Source organism: Larimichthys crocea, chromosome XVIII (assembly GCF_000972845.2).
Source record: "Larimichthys crocea isolate SSNF chromosome XVIII, L_crocea_2.0, whole genome shotgun sequence".
Classification (NCBI taxonomy): domain Eukaryota; kingdom Metazoa; phylum Chordata; class Actinopteri; family Sciaenidae; genus Larimichthys; species Larimichthys crocea.
In genome coordinates this window covers 2,134,261-2,151,581 of record NC_040028.1, presented here as the reverse complement: position 1 = coordinate 2,151,581, position 17,321 = coordinate 2,134,261, and the positions used below count along the sequence as shown (strand labels likewise).

General features: G+C 40.4%; 1 protein-coding gene across 1 annotated transcript in view; it reads right to left on the bottom strand.

Annotated features, from left to right (window-relative positions):
• gfra3 (GDNF family receptor alpha 3) overlaps positions 1-17,321 on the bottom strand; it is a 52,055-nt gene that overhangs the window by 27,966 nt on the left and 6,768 nt on the right. Inside the window, exon 2 of the mRNA XM_027291057.1 lies at positions 5,073-5,369. Within this exon, the coding sequence (XP_027146858.1) occupies positions 5,073-5,369 (297 nt within the window). The remainder of the gene's footprint in view (positions 1-5,072; positions 5,370-17,321) is intronic.

Here is a 17,321-nt window from a genome sequence, read left to right as displayed (position 1 = left end):
TTGATTTGTTTTGCCTCACTGAAACCTGGCTGCAGGAGGATGAATATGTTAGCTTAAATGAATCCACTCCTCCGAGTCATTATAATACTCATGTTCCTAGAAGTACTGGTCGAGGTGGTGGAGTTGGAGCCATATTTGACTCAAGTCTATTAATAAATCCCAAACCTAAACTAAATTATAATTCATTTGAAAGTCTTGTCCTTAGCCTCACTCACCCAACCTGGAAAACTTTGCAGCCAATTTTATTTGTTACAGTATTTCGAGCTCCAGGTCCTTATTCTGAATTTTTATCTGAATTTGCAGAATTTGCATCAGGCTTGATCCTTAAAACAGATAAAGTAATTATTGTAGGTGATTTTAACATTCATGTGGACAACCACAATGATAGTCTTAGTACTGCGTTTATCTCTCTATTAGACTCAATTGGCTTTTGTCAAAGTGTAAATAAACCGACTCATTGTCTGAACCACACTCTTGATCTTGTTCTTTCATATGGCATTGAAATTGATAATATAATAGTCTTCCCACAGAATCCTCTTCTGTCTGACCATTTTTTAATAACCTTTGAGTTCATACTACCGGACTATAAGCCTTTGTGTAGAAGCTTCTACAGCAGATGTTTATCTGATAGTGCTGTAGCCAAATTTAAGGAAGTGATTCCTTCAGCATTGAATCAAATGCCATGTCTAACTGTAACAGAGGACTTGTCTACTTCCTTTAGCCACCCACAAATAGACCATCTTGTTGATAGTATTACAGGCTCATTACGGACAACTCTAGACTCTATTGCACCTCTGAAAAAGAAGATAATTAAACAAAGAAGGCTAGCACCATGGTATAGCCAGCAGACTCGTAAATTAAAGCAAGAGGCACGTAAATCTGAACGCAAATGGCGCGCCACTAAACTGGAAGAATTTCATCTAGCCTGGCAAGATAATCTCAAAACATACAGGAAGGCTCTCCGTAATGCCAGAGCAGCCTATTACTCTTCTTTAATTGAGGAGAATAAGAACAACCACAGGTTTCTCTTCAGCACTGTAGCCAGGCTAACAGAGAATCACAGCTCTACTGAACCATCTATTCCTTTAGGTCTAAGTAGCAATGACTTCATGAGCTTCTTTAATGATAAGATTATAACTATTAGAGACAAAATCCATCACCTCTTGCCCTCAACAGGCATTGATCTGCATTCTGATACAGCAAGTTTTGAAACAGCTGTAAAACCTGTTATGTATTTAGACTGTTTTTCCCCCATCGACCTTCATCAAATAACTTTAATCATTTCTGCAGCTAAGCCGTCATCCTGTCTCTTAGACTCCATCCCAACCAGGTTGCTCAAGGATGTTTTACCTGTAGTTAGCAATTCGTTATTGGATATGATTAATCTGTCTTTATTATCAGGATATGTACCACAGTCCTTTAAGGTAGCTGTAATTAAACCTCTTCTTAAAAAGCCCACTCTAGACCCAGAGGTCTTAGCCAACTACAGACCGATATCAAACCTTCCCTTTCTGTCTAAGATACTTGAGAAAGCTGTAGCTAATCAGCTGTGTGACTTTCTCCATAACAATAGTCTATTTGAGGATTTCCAGTCAGGATTTAGAGTGCATCATAGCACAGAGACCGCATTAGTCAAAGTTACAAATGACCTCCTAATGGCATCAGACAAAGGACTCATCTCTGTACTTGTCCTGTTAGATCTTAGTGCTGCATTTGACACCATTGACCATCAAATTCTTTTACAGAGACTGGAACATCGAATTGGCATCAAAGGAACCGCCCTAAGCTGGTTTAAATCGTACTTTTTAGATCGATCTCAGTTTGTTCACGTCAATGATGAATCCTCCATGCAGACCAAAGTTTGTCATGGAGTCCCACAAGGTTCTGTACTTGGACCACTTCTATTCAGTTTATATATGCTTCCTTTAGGGAACATTATTAGGAATCACTCTATCAATTTTCATTGTTATGCTGACGACACCCAATTATATTTATCGATCAAGCCTGATGCAACCAATCAGTTAACTAAACTCCAAGCATGCCTTAAGGATATAAAAAGTTGGATGACCTACAATTTTTTGATGTTAAATTCAGACAAAACTGAAGTTCTTGTAATTGGACCCAAACACCTCAGAAACTCTCTTTCTAGAGACTTAGTTACTTTAGATGGGATCACCCTGGCCTCCAGCTCCACTGTAAAGAATCTTGGAGTTGTTTTTGATCAGGATTTGTCCTTTAACGTCCACATAAAACAAATTTCGAGGACTGCATTCTTCCACCTACGTAACATCGCTAAAATCAGACGCATTGTCTCTCAGGCGGATGCAGAAAAACTAGTCCACGCATTTGTTACTTCAAGGCTGGACTATTGTAACTCTTTGTTATCAGGCTGCTCCAATAAGTCTCTTAGAACTTTGCAGTTAATTCAGAATGCTGCTGCACGTGTTCTGACAGGAACCAAGATCAGAGATCTCATCTCTCCCATTTTGCCTTCCTTGCATTGGCTACCTATTAAATCTAGAATAGAATTTAAAATTCTTCTCCTTACTTACAAAGCTCTTCATGGTCAGGCACCATCTTATCTAAAAGAGCTCATAATACCTTATTACCCCTCTAGAACACTGCGCTCTCAGGACGCTGGGTTCCTTGTGGTTCCTTGTTTCCAAAAGTAGATTGGGAGCCAGAGCTTTCAGCTATCAGGCTCCTCTTCTGTGGAACAAACACCTTTCGGGTTCGGGAGGCAGACACGGTCACACCTTTAAGAATAGACTTAAGACTTTCCTTTTTGATAAAGCCTATAGTTAGGGCTGGCTCAGGTCATCCCTTAGTTATGCTGCATAGAGTACACTGCCGGGGGACCCCACCGAGGGTTATGCCTAGCCAGGCACGGTATTGGTTGAAGATGCACACATCTCCCTTACCGAAAACTCTCTCTCTCTCTCTCTCTCCTCTCTCTCTCTCTCTCCTATCTCTCTCTCTCTCTCTTCATATCTATCTCTCTCTCTCTCTCTCTCTCCTCTCTCTCCTCTATATATATATATATATATATTATATAATATATAATATATATATTATATATACCTCTATATATATCTCTATATCTCACTCTCTCTATATATATATATATCTATATCTCTATATCTCTCCATATCTCTCCATATCTCTCCATCTGTGGACATGTCTCATTAATGCATGTTACTAACCAAACTTCCCCGGAGTTTCTGTGCTCTGTCGTCCAGCAGGTTCTCGTGGATCGTGGCTGCTGCTGTGATCCTGCATGACGCCCACTACATATATTATTACTGTCATTATTACTACCATATCTATTACTGTAATCATTTTTATCATTCATTATAATTCATTGTCATTTTATCAGTCATTGTACAATATGTTTGTGTTGATTTGTCCTGTACACGTGACATCCATTGCACGTCTGTCCGTCCTGGGAGAGGGATCCCTCCTCTGTGGCTCTTCCTGAGGTTTCTTCCACATTTTTTTCCCTGTTAAAAGGGTTTTTGTGGGCAAGTTTTTCCTCACTCGAACCGAGGGTCTAAGGACAGAGGGTGTCACTCCCTGTACAGATTGTAAAGCCCTCTGAGGCAAATGTACTTTGTGACTTTGGGCTATACAAATAAAATTGATTTGAAAAATTGATTTGATTATGACACGCTGATGAGGGTTATGGAATAAACAGTACAGACGTTCTTAGAAAGTCTCACATAAACATGAATTTATTTTTAAGCATCAAACTACACTGCCTGTTCAGTGCTGCTATAGCCATGACTGCAGTTTGTTTTTCTAAATCTAGATACATAGATCTGCAAATGTCTACATAGACGTATTTATAAGTCTATGTAGACCAATCTGTAAATGTGTAAATAATTCTATCAATGTGAACATAGGAAGATCAGGAAATGTGTATGGCAAAGGTTTCCATTTGACAGTTATGGTAGCTTCTAAAATAATGATATGGGGCACTAAGAAGAATGTGTATATTACTGTACAGAACTACTACTTTCTCACTTTACTGGCTGAGTTTGGTGACACTGGATGATATTCTATGGAGAAAATGTTTTCTAGTTGTCCTCGGATGTTCTCCAACTTCAATATGCTTTCAAATCCGAACACAGAAATCAAGATGTTTTTACACATTTGCAAATCTGACAACAAACGAGATACAATTATATAACTCTCCACTCACATTTAGGGTTATGGTTTTATCAATAGTTTATATGATTATGATATCATGACCTCACAGTCATCTGTCTTCATCTGAAAATGGTGACGCACACTTCTGACGCACCTCATGACATGTACACCTGTGCATATTGCTTTTCTATATAAGGCACTACAGTCATCTTGTAGAGCGTTACAGGCATTATAATCTGTTTTTCTGATTGTCAATAAAAAATGAAAATAACAAAAGCAGGAATAAATAAGTATTTTAAAACAGACAAAAGTCTATTCTCTGTCAGTGAACTTCACTGTTGACTGGCTGACATGTTCCATCATTACCATGAACACATGCGCTGTGGTTTATTTTGACTCAACCCCACATACACCGTCCACTGCCAGAATACTCACCAGAGCAGCAAATGTGGACGAATCACAAACAAACAAATGCACTATTTTCTAGTGTCTAGGCAAAGTTTTTAATTACCAGGCCTTTTTGTTTGGAGCTGACAGCCACAGACAGGGTCGAGAAATCAGAAAGTACTGACAGGAAGATTCTTGGTTTTGGTATTTTATATGTGATTTTTTTTTTTTTTTTTTTTTTTGACAATTAATAGAAAAGGAAATAAGCAAGTTTAAAGTAAAATTTAAACTTCTGGTAAACTGCAGGCACTGTGACCACATGGGCAATTTCAGAATCAATGTTTTGTCCTTAAAGTTTACATGTTAGCATTGTGTGTCCAACATTCACCTTCCTTTAGGTCTGTTTGGTGTCCACCAATCCTGAGGGTAATACTTGTCTCTTTAGGTGTTAACCAGCTAGTCTCTAACTGTGTCTACCTGCTGTTTACTTGCATGCATGTCCCCCATTACCCAGCCTCAACAGAGGCGTGACTCACCTGGCAGCAGGCGAACCCTCCAATATATGCGCAGACACTGCTCCTCCTTCCGGAAGCCGCGCTGGCATTTGCAGGACAACAGTGACGGGTGCTTGGCCAGCAGAGCGTCCTGTCTCTCCAGGCACTCGGCAGCCGCCTGCTCCCCGAGCGGGGACACCGCTGCGTCGGCCGCACACAGCTCCAAGCCCCGGTACAACGCCTCACATCGAAGATCGGTGGAGCACACACGATGAGCTTCAACGCAGTCGGTGGGGGAGGGAGGGAAAGGGAAGATGGGTGCTGAGGCTGGCAACACACCTAAGAGAGAGAAAGGAAGTGGAGGGAGATGTGTTTAAGATCGACAAGGAAAGATGGAGGTGTCAAAGGTCAGAGTTCTTTAAAGCTTCATGCTATAAGAACCCAACACTTCATATCAAGTGCACTTGGTGATGTAGTTCCCAGGGCTAGGGTGCAGCTGGTGAGGTAAATCCTAACTTAGTAACTCAGCTAGGCTAGTGCCAGAAGATGCTTGGATTCCCCTGCACTGTTTTGGCATTCTGTTCATCACCACCATCCATGCTAACTGCACCACCGTGCTGCCATTTGGATCAATAAAAATGTATTCAAGTGGAAACTTTTTAACTTAACCAAGTATGAAGTAATAAAAATCAATTGATGAAAAAAAAGGGTGAAAATGGATGTGAGCTGAAAAATGGAGTGATAAATTATTAAATTATTTGGCTAATTTAAACCAAAAAACTGAAAATAAAGCCATGTTTCATCCTTTTCTTTTTCTGATTCAGTATTCACAACACAGAATTCCCATTTATCGTTCGAGCTCGAGGGTGGAAGTAAAGAATTATTTGAAACAGATAACTGATTCGATGAAACTGAGTGACGTTTTATTTGGAACAGTGTTGCTCTGATAATCAGCTGGGCTGTGTTACTGTCTATCATTCCTCATTCACAAACATTGACACTGACATTTATTCACAGCAGCCGGCCAAAATATCAATCACAGACCGGAGCCCAGCCCAGACCGGAGGTGTGGCTCCATTATCCACAGATCTAAACACAGATGGTGTTATTATTGGATGGCCATAACACATTTACTTCATAGTAAGTTACAGCAAAAATATTGTCTATTTCCACTTTAATGAGGAAATAATGAAGCTGAAACGAGCTGCTAACAGAAGTAAGCAGAACTCATTTTCTTGTTAGCTTAGCTTGGTTACTAACAGCACAATATGTAATAAACTATATTAGCGTCCTCCATTTTGGATTTGTTCTCCCTCAAAGGTCAACACGTGTCAAGACGGCTGATCAATGCCCCTCACAGCAATTCCACTAATCAAAACCAATTTCACTGGTGATGATTGAATTTGTTGCCAGTGATCTTGATGTGACCGGGAATCTTATCAAATTCAAATATGACAGTTTGTATCAGTATCATACATTTTTTAAAAAGGCGAAATAACTAAAACTAAAAACTAAACTAAACTAAAACTGGAATTTCTCATGAGATCTGAGAGCAGAATAACACAAAATGATTACAAACTGTATACCCCTCGCCTCCCCCTCCCCCCTTTAAAGCACGTAGAAGAACCTGAATCTGTGAAACTCATGAAAAACTGTGTTTATGTAGTAATGTAAAATTAGTAAACCCCTGCAACAGCATAAAATAATATAAGGAGCAATTTTTAATTCTAAATTTATATTTCAAAGCAGTTGTTGCAGCAGAATGTTTTGACCAGGGGTGGCTGTTGTAACATATTCTTAACATGTTTCATATACTGTAGTTATTTAGAGTCAAATATTTACTGTCTATCTGGTTTATCTGTGCTGTTAGCAGTGTAAGCAGATATCGTCTGACTCAATCACACCTCGGTTCACTTGTGTTGCACACGTTAATATAATGTTTCTGCAACTCCTGAGATGATTAATGCACACTGAAATTACTTTAAAAACAATCTCTGACACACCCAAAGGTGACAAAGAAAACAGGGTCACTTCAGTACGTACAAAACAACACTGAACAGTTGGAGAAGTTCTTACTTTAGTTTCACTGGAGGATTTATGATTTCTGGTTGTTATTTTGCACTTGGTGAGGGAAGGATTTATCCCAACAACTCCAGCATTGTTTGTGTGACTACGCTGTAAATGGTTTCATAGTGTAATAGCCTCGCTGAGTACCTTAACAGTAGGCTAACACATGCTGCACATTGTGGCAGTGAGCTATTTGGTGATTAGATTGGATTAGAAATCATTTTTATGTTTTCTGCTGAGGGAAATGTTCTGATTGTTGTTTTAAGTGGTTTTGTAATTGTTCATCTCCATTAGAAGCAGTTACAGTAACCCGAGGAACAGTTCTGTTCATGTCGCCTCTGTCACTCACTCACTGTCGTCAGCACATGCACAGGAGGACTCCAGGTGGTGCAGCTGCCCGTTCAGCCAAATGACTACATATGTTGAAAGACATTTGTTTTATTTCTCTAGTTTCATATTTTTGTTTCATTGCATTTGAGCTTCATCTTAAAACATCTCTATATGAATGAGGCTGGCCTTTCTGGGAGATTAACTGTCATTCACAGCATTGATTTTGCTCATTTACCAATTGCAGCATAATGCCAACAATGGACAGGCTCAGAAAACAGAAAGAAAGGGAGTTAGAGCAGTCAGTCTGTGGCTGCAGCTCGCTTTAATCTAACAGCAAGACTTCTGTATGTAAGACGTCACTGCTCTATTATGGCATAATGTCATAATGTCAAAGCAGCGGTTGGTCCTTTTTGATGTCAATCAAAAGATCTCATGCAGTCAACACAAAGAGATTTTCAGAAGAAAATTATACATTGACTTTTAATTTTGATTCACTTCATGTGTGTGTTACTCCAAATGAACCGAGAAGTGTAAATCATTCAGTGACAGTTTTTCTTATCCTGTCACCCAGCAACATCAGTGCTACAGTACATCGATGGAGCCAAATTGTGGTAACTGTCAGTTGTCATATACATTTTCCTCTGCAGAAATTCTGCAGATTGTTTTTTCTTATTTTTTTCTGAGGTCTGTCTAAGCAGGTATCATAACTTGGTTTTGTCCATATCCATAAAATTCATCAACAGTCTCTTGTAAAGTCATTTTTCTAGCTGCTGTCAGAAAAATCCTGTCTCTGTCTCGCTGTTATTGCAGACGTATCTGAACGAACCTCGAGCCATTCAGCCTGCAAACATGTAGAAAATGCTGTTTGTTAAATAAACAGTAATATCACAGTTGAACCATCCTTGAGCCACACGACACAGTGCTGAGAAAGACTCAGAGTTCCAGGGCTGGATTTGAAGTTGTTTGCTTTATTAGAAATTTTAATGGCACTCTGAATGAGGGTTCCAGGACTTCACTGGAATAAACATGTTTCTTCCTGATGCCTCTTTTCCAGAATGTGAAAATGGGTTGTAGTAGGCTACTGTAATATAATCTTCAGAATAAATCAGGCTTAGGGGAAAGTTTAGAAACAGATTGTATTAATTTAATATCAATTTAGATACAAATCCATGGTGTGCTAGAGCTCCATGCTATCTCAGAATCCTGCATTTGCTCTGTCTCTCCGGCTTTCACACCACATAGTTTGACTGTAAGCAGAATTACCCTGACCCCTAACCCTGGTTCTTTGGTCCACATCAATTCAATTTAAAGCTTTAACAGCAGCCAACTGAACCAAACAGGCACAGCAAACTGCACCAGAGTTTGTTTATACTGCTCCATGGTGTTAAAGCCCACAAACAGGTCAGAGAACACCGTGGACCAAATATCTTGCCAACAGAAGCACATGTTACTTCAACTCTGCTCCATCTTCTCTGTTTCTTTTTCTTTTGTATCAGACTGGATGCTCTTCAGCCAAGACGCTGGCACTCGTTCTAAGCTTGTTTTTATTCATTATGTGCAGACAGGTTGTGCGGAACCCAAAGTTTTCTCCAAGAGGAACTGTTATTTTCTGAAGTGCGGCTGCTTCGATTTGCAATAGCAAAAAGGAGAGGCTCCCCTGGTAAAATCCAATAGCTGATACGCACAAGGGGGAAGTGCAGAGAAGTTGTCTGAGGACAGCAGAAATGTCATACGGGGAGGAGAAATAGGGGAACGGAAAGATAGATGGAAAAAGGGAGAGGTGGGCGCAAAGGAGAGAGTGAGAGAGATAGAGGCAGAGACAGAGAGCGAGCGTTCCAATGTGAACCTTGATGGGTTGGACACGCGCACAGTATGAGGCACAATCAGCATGCACCACCGAAAATGATGTTCTTAGAATCACACAAAGATGTGCACATATGCACACACCCATACACACACAATCACAAAAAGACAACACATAGACACACGGCATGGCTGCCCTGAGAAAGACCCTTTTATGTGTGTGTCCTGCTGGGAGGGAGACTGGGAGGCACAGAACCCATCATTACTACCAGAACACAATACTGCACAACCACAGGGGAGGGGGCGGAGGGGGCAAAGCAATCTGTCTAAGACACACACACATATACGCAAAGACTTCCACACACATCTTGGTGTCAGAATAAAGTGGCTGAGAGAGCATAAACAGCTTAACATTCAGTGCCGGATCAGTAGACAGTATGTAAATTGAATACTGAGTGTGCTGATGAAAGACTAACCACATACATAAAACATTGTTGGTTGAACAAACAGCCTTTGTGGAGCGCCGCATCCCGACACTCCGCCACAACTCACTTTGTCCACACATCAGACTAACCACTCAGCCCCGACTGGCTTGATCCTGACCAGAGGCTCGTGCCAGCGTCACAACATCAAACTTTTGCAAACAAATTCACGAACATCTCTGACGAAACACTATCCCCTTTAAAGCCAGCGTCCTCCGATGTTAGCAGCTTCCTATGGGTCACACACACACACAGTGTCTGCCAGTAACACACACACAGCAGTGCAGAGAGATTTCGTCTGGCGTATTTTCCTTTGCTTGTGGCTGAACCAAGCTCAAAGCAGCATGTGGTCCTATTTTTATGTGTAGGGTCATTCAGATAGTACGATGCCAGCTCAAAATACAACCATTTCACTGTGTTTGACTTCACAACAAATCCAGTCCAATGCATTTACTTTAGAGGTTTGAATGAAAAGAAAAAAAAGCTCCAACAGAGTCCAGGACACGTGGTGGGAAAAATGTTGGCATAGAAATCGGCTGCAATAAGACTTCCAACACATGCATGTGACATTCAGAGAGACAGTGTGGAATTATAATTCTGTTGCATGAATCATCATACCAGATAACTGTAGACTGTAGGATTTTGTTGCATCTAGCTGTTTAGTTGTTGTTTGCAGCCCCTCACCTCACCCACTCCATCCTAGTGTGAACAGCAAAACCAGTGAAAAACATGACAATCCCAATCTAGAGTCCGACAGACAGAAATTTGAACCATGGACCTCATTGCTGTGAAAAACAGTGCTAACCACTGCACCACCATGCCGCCCAACGTTATACCAAATCTCTGCCATATTCCATAAATAGAGCCCCTTAAATCTGACCCACCAGACCTTTAAAGGAATGGTTATTATTATTATTCTCAGTAGTAAATAATATTCAGTTTCTTGCTGACAGTCAGAGAAGTAGATTCTACCCTCATATCTGTCCAGAAAATATGAAGCTACAGCCAGCAGCAGGATAGCTTAGCATCAAAGCTGGATAAAGGTCAAACAGCTAGCCTGGCAAGAACAACAAACCCCCCCTACCAAGACCTCTAAAGCTCACTCAAAGTCCTGAAACAATGAAATAAAATGATATAAATATGAAATTTAACAATTTGACAAGATCAAACAAGGTCACAGAGAAATCTAAGAGAGTCCCAAAAAAGAGCAGCAAAGTCAGCGTCATTCATGGTGTTTTTCCTCAATAGATCATGTCACGCTTTGATATTTATTTTTCTATATTGTGACAGTAATCAAAACAGCTTTATTTCACGCCACCCAGACAAGTGAATCCAGCATAAGCAGGCCACTCTGGCTCGGTGTCAGTGCTCCAGACAGCCTAATACCACATCAAAAACACTGCGCTGTCTGCTGGCCTTCACCGAGCCTCCTGTTGGAATATACAGAAGAAAGTAATGTGAGAGGACACCGTCGCTCCACATCCACTGCAGAAAACTTGAGCACTGCTTACCACCAAAGCTGTTGCCCAAATATATATTTTTTAAAATGATTCATGATGATGTACTAATTGGATGTGATACTCAGCAGGTGGCAGATGTTCTCATCCAGAGGAAGTTCCAATATGGACAAACACTGGATACACCATAGAAACTGTCAGTGTCATGGGATCAGCTGCAGCTCATCTATCATTTGTCTTTACATCCTTCATCTGGTACAGATACCATTACTTGTACACTGAGAATAAGCTTGTATTAAACAAATAAAAACAGACATAAATATGCTTTCTTTAAATATAAAAATTCAGTTCAATTAATAAATAAATAGATTTTTATTTAAAAACACTTCTTTCCCGGCTCTTTTCATTTTCATGTCGTAATCAAATAAAGCGAGTGCGATCGTCTCACAGAGCTGCCAGATTGTTAAACTCTGTTAGCTATGCTGCTAAGCCCTATTCCGGCTGGCTCCTGTTCTGGTGCCGCTCGCCCCGCTAGCAGCAGTCAGCAGTTACTTCACCAACATGAAAAACTATCTGTAAGTTGGGAAACTTCATAAAGAGTTGAGGATGCCAGCAGTGTCAGGGGGAGCCAAACCACCGCGGTACTGTATTTCCATCAACAAACTGCAAACTAACCTCCATTACTTTCGGGGATGTGTGGTAATCCTCTTCATTTAAATATAACTACTCATTTAAAGTAGTCCTGTTTAAAAATGGCCTTTTTATATATATATATATATCAACTATTCTGACTCATTTACTTATATATGCACTAACATTTAATGTATTTATTGCTTTATTTATCTATTTCATAGCCACAGTTTAATTCACTCTGATTTATGTATTCATATATTTATTACTGACTAAAATGGCATTCCATAGATTTCAGGTGAAGAACATGGAGGATGAGATACTGCACAGCACTTTTCTGTTTAGATCTTCATCATGGTGATGTGTAATCCACAGAGGTCTTGGGCTCGTCACAAATGATGTTTGTTAAAGGCAGAGTGAGCCACACAACATCACTTTACAGTCAGTAATTTGCATCATTACAAATGTCATTTCGAAGTCAACATTTTACACTCTGTCTCGGTGCTGGTGAAAGAGTAAAAGCACATAACTCTACAGTGTCAAACACAGCGCACACTGCCAACCCTGTTCTGTGACAGGACCCCCCCACTCAAATGAATAAGGTAGTGCTGTAGCTCTGTTCTTGTGGTGGTAGCCCCCTTTAGGAGTTTCTCAAGAGGTGTTCCCACAGGAAGTCCAAGCTGCAGTGAACGTTGCCAAGCCAGAAGGGCCACAAAGAGGGCCAAGCATGGAAGTGAAATTGTTTAGCTAACCCTGACTTTGGCAGGTGGCCTTTTTCCTCTCAGACACCAAAATGTTCAGTTAGAGAAAGAAATCTCTTCACTAATTTATCTTCACTGGAGAAGAACAAGGAGTACATGCTGATAAATAAATGTATGTGCCACCATTTTGGTAGAATTTCCCAAAAACCTCTTTGTCATCAATAGACAGCAGAAGGGAAGATTAAACTTTTGTTGCCACACTGTGTCTGCAGGCAGCAAGCGGCACTCTCCATCAGTGCTGCTGGAGTTTATCATTGTTTTCCCATTGAAAACAATGAACATCCAGTATGCCATCTGCTGCACACCAGCACTGTGTGGATACACAGAAGAGTCTGGAGAGCAGCTTCGAGGAAGACGATAATTCAGACTGAGCATGTTTGTTTAACGTTCACTCAATCCAGCGAAGCACGGGTCACGTTTGCCACCAAGCGTTCAGCCATGTTTTCAACGGAATGCAAAGCTTCATTTTCTGAGTCACACCCAGGAGAAATACATGTAGGAGCACACTCTCCCATTTAAACAAGTTGACTTGCCTTAGGGACGGGCTCAGCGAGTATCCAGAATACAGATTTAAGAGGCAGGTCGCTTTGGAACAAGTGTTCTACTCATTCCTTATGCATCATCTAACAAATTACATCACACAGTCATTTTCATTTTCACCATTTAATTTTTCTACAAACAAAAAAATCACGTTCACGGAGGTTACAGTATGTGCCAAATTGATTCTTGGCTGGGTGCCTGACAGCCTCACAGGGAGAAAACTGCAAGAAGTCACTGCTCATTGCCAAGAAATTGTCTGACTCATAACCCCCCAGTCCAACCGCAAATTGTCTTTTTTAAACTTCAACAAATAAGATACATGACAAGTTTAATCCACATCAACAGCAAGGTGCGAGCGGGATGTTAAGTGCTACTGAAGCATCAACTTCGTTCAATCCACACTGATTCTGACCTCCATCCGGCTGGCTCTGACCAGCTGTTTGTAAGCAGCTGGTTTGAGGTGCTGGAGAGCAGCGGCCGATCAGTTGAAATTTACTGAAGAGAAAAACAACCAGGACTCCAAAAAAAATCCTGACAAGTTATCAATATCTGTCTTTCTCTTTGCATGGTAGAGTCTTAACTTGTAGATGGAGTTTTCTGACGTGTCCCTGAGTCCATCCTTTATACAAGTTTTGTTAGTTTCCTAATGCAGAGCTGCCTGAGGGGTCAAAGGTCAGTCATTTCTTTCATATCATTCTTTTGCTGCAGCTGTCAAAGAAATTTGAGACATTTTTAAGTCAAACAATGTTGATGGAAAAATGCAAGCTGACTAAAATTCTGAGGCTAAAAATGTTTCAGCTTTCTGAGATCTGTCAGTCTGTGCAGCTATCGCTTCAGCATCAGTTTTCAGTTTCAGCTTTCGCCCACCCTGCTCATCTACTGTATATTTATTAGAAGCAATACCACTGTCTTTTGTGATTTAAGTTGAACATACGTACTTAATCCACGCGCAGATCATCACAAGATGTTCTTTTGTTCACTGTCACAGAAGAAGTGATCAACTGCTTATCCATGAACACATAATTTATGAGGTTATTATAAAGATCAGCTGTACATGTGATCAAAAACATAGCTGATATTAACAATATGCCATCTTGTAGCACAACCTTCTTGGGTCAGTGTAATTCTGCAAATATAGATGATCATAATTCTCTCAACAATCTCTGATATACTGTACAGTGTGTGAAGGTCAGATAAACGTATAAACAAATCACTCACTGCCCTGTGGCAATGAAGTGTGATACAGAGGTCAATACAACAATCACCTGAGGGTGCTTCACCTGTCACAGGTAGCAGCTCCAACACCAGCTCAACACCTATTAATGATGCTCTCCAACATCAATAAATTATTACCACATCAATTCAGAGGTGCTGATATAAAAACCATAAACAAACAGCGCCGGCTCCTCCTGGCCTTCACAGTGTGGTATACATCGTGTGCCACAGGGCTGTGTTTAATCCCAAAGCTGCTGTATTAATTTACAGCACGATGTGATTCCACGTCTATGACTACAACTGCACCAGTCTCACTGACTTTACCTGGTCAGAATAAACTGGCTGTTATTATCAGCCCTCCAAATATCTTCCTCTTTTATTTGGCACAGAAAGACTGAGAGCGAGCTGTGGAGGAGCAGGGGAAAGAAGTGTTTCTCTGGGTGAAAGTATTCCCACCACTGTGATGTGAAGTGGAAGTGATGTGTTTCACATTTCGAGTTTGTTTGGAACAAAGGGAGGAATAACTGGTTGGTTAGAATGAGATGTGATGGCAACCACAGCCGAATGAACAGACAAAGAAAAGACAGCCGTCTCTACAAGCCCAAACTTAAACTGAACATCCAAGAAAACAACTCAGGGGAGAAAGAAGTCTCAGACCACAGTGTTTGCTGGAAAATAGAGCTCTATGGAGGGCAACAATGAGCTAGCATCAAAGAGACAAAATAAAGACATAATCCCTTAAATGCCATGTCAGCTTCAGACGAATTAAGACATTTTGGAGACTGAGGTAATCAGTAAATGAACAGGAAGCTAGTTCAATTATTCATTAGCACTTTGCCACAGTAAATCGCTAATGGATAATTAGCACTGTTAGTATCTAAACGAGCAAAGTCAAATGTGACTGGACCTGCTGTCTGTTTTGTAAAATCATTTCCATGAAGCTCTTTAAAGCAACTTTACGTAGAAATCCTCTACCATCCTCTGCCCGCTCACCCAGCTCCAATTCTGACCCAACACCAGTGCTGCTGTCCATCAACATTCGCCGGAGCACTGGGCCTGAAAACTGGTGGTTCAAAATGCATGTGGTACAAACACTAACACTTCCCCAGTGCTCTGAGCTCACAGTCCGGGCTGCCCGACTAACAAACTGAGGTAGCACTGGCTAACAGCAGCTACAGTTGGCAGCAATTTACTTCACTGTCCATTGGGAAGCTCCATAAAATATGATCCAGTTTCACCAAAATCAGTCAAATTGGTGGTGCTGTGTGATGTAGTGTGAAGTGTTATGTACTTCTCATGGTGTAAACCACAGTTACATATAAGTGTGGTATCCAACAACTTTAAATATTATTGCACAAACTGTACAGGTCTTTTCATTTTAAAACATAATATATTTCTATATTGTATATATATATATTTTAAAACTTGATTTTTTTTGATGCACCAATAAGACAAATTCCTTGTATGTGAAAACCTAATTCTGATTCTTTATGTTCTTTAGAAATGTCTTTTGAAGAATATGGTCGGTGGTCGTTCAAATTTGGAAGCACCTTGGAATTCAAAATCAACTTACTGGCTTTTCAACTATATTTGAATACACTGTGTTTTCTCAGTGGATGAAATGAATGTAGTTCATGTTGTTCATTGGCTGTGCTTTAAATGTGCTGGTCCAGAATATTCCATTGTTCAGATTCATTTGGTTGGATTTAGATTTAAATTTGGGGATTTGGACGCTCTTTCTGTTTGTTTTTTGTTTTGTTTGCTAAATGTTGGACAGTGAATGAATGTGTTAGGATTCCGGTGGATCGATCATACTGGCCTCTTAGATTGTTCATTTCCTGTCCTTCTGTTCAGATTGGAGTGGATATTTAAAGAAAATATGTTCTGTGCTTTGCCTCTTTTAATAATCTTCATGGTCTCAGAATGGGAACTTTTAACTGAAGAAATGAACACTTACCAGTGTGTCCATCATTCTTTAAAAGCTCTGGTTTTACTGTCTGCTTTGCTGTTTTTAGAGCACGCCATGTGCAATTATTTTCTCTGACTCACTTATTTCTCACACTGTCACTTTCCTCTGGTCGCTCCTGTGGGTATATCTTGGAAAACACAGATTTGATTGGCTGAACAGTATCACATGAGATCATTTATCACATGAGATCATTTACAGCGTATGCAATTGGTCTTTGATCTTCCTGGTCCTTAACCCTTTCGGATAAACTATTGAAAGATGAGTAAAGCTGCACTCATTAAAGGTCAAACTCTTAAAGGTCTCTGCAGGAGACAATGTTTGTCTCAGATTGGGTCATTCACACAAAGGTGACCCTGTCAAAAAGATGTGACCTAACCCTAACCCTGACATGGGTGTGCATGATGCTAGACCTGAAGCCCTAATACGGTACATTTGAACTAAAAACACAGCTAATGACAGGCCTGTCTTGTTATTTTTCATTATATAAATCATATTATTTATATTAATCCACCTTGTATAAGTGTAATGCATGTGTTTGACAGCAACCATTGAGAATTTAACACACTCTCAGTCACTAAAACCTTATTGCCACACCAAAGCCAAGCAGCAGCTTTCATGATATCGAGACAGACAGGACCAGAGTGAAGACAGACTGTGATTAGAGGACATCTAAGGGTCGCTACATGGACTTTGGCTCCATGTTCTGTGCTTCTTTAGTAAAAGCTTAAGTTGAGAGCCAGTAATTGGAGTCTGACTGACCTTTTAACAGAGCAAAAACTTCATCATATTGGTAAAATTAGTTCTGCAGCACCAGGGTAGGTCAACCAATCTAATAATAAAAAAAAAAAAATTGTGGGCATGCGGACCAGTTTGCAGGAAATCAACGATATGAGCTGAGCTTCGGTTCCCCTCTCTGCCACTTTATGCCAGCAACCCAGCACTCTTCGCTCTCCTACATTAACCAGAATAATTCACACAGAAGTCAGCGTGTCACCTGCAAATTTCTAATCACATTTCACAGACACTCAGAGACTCTG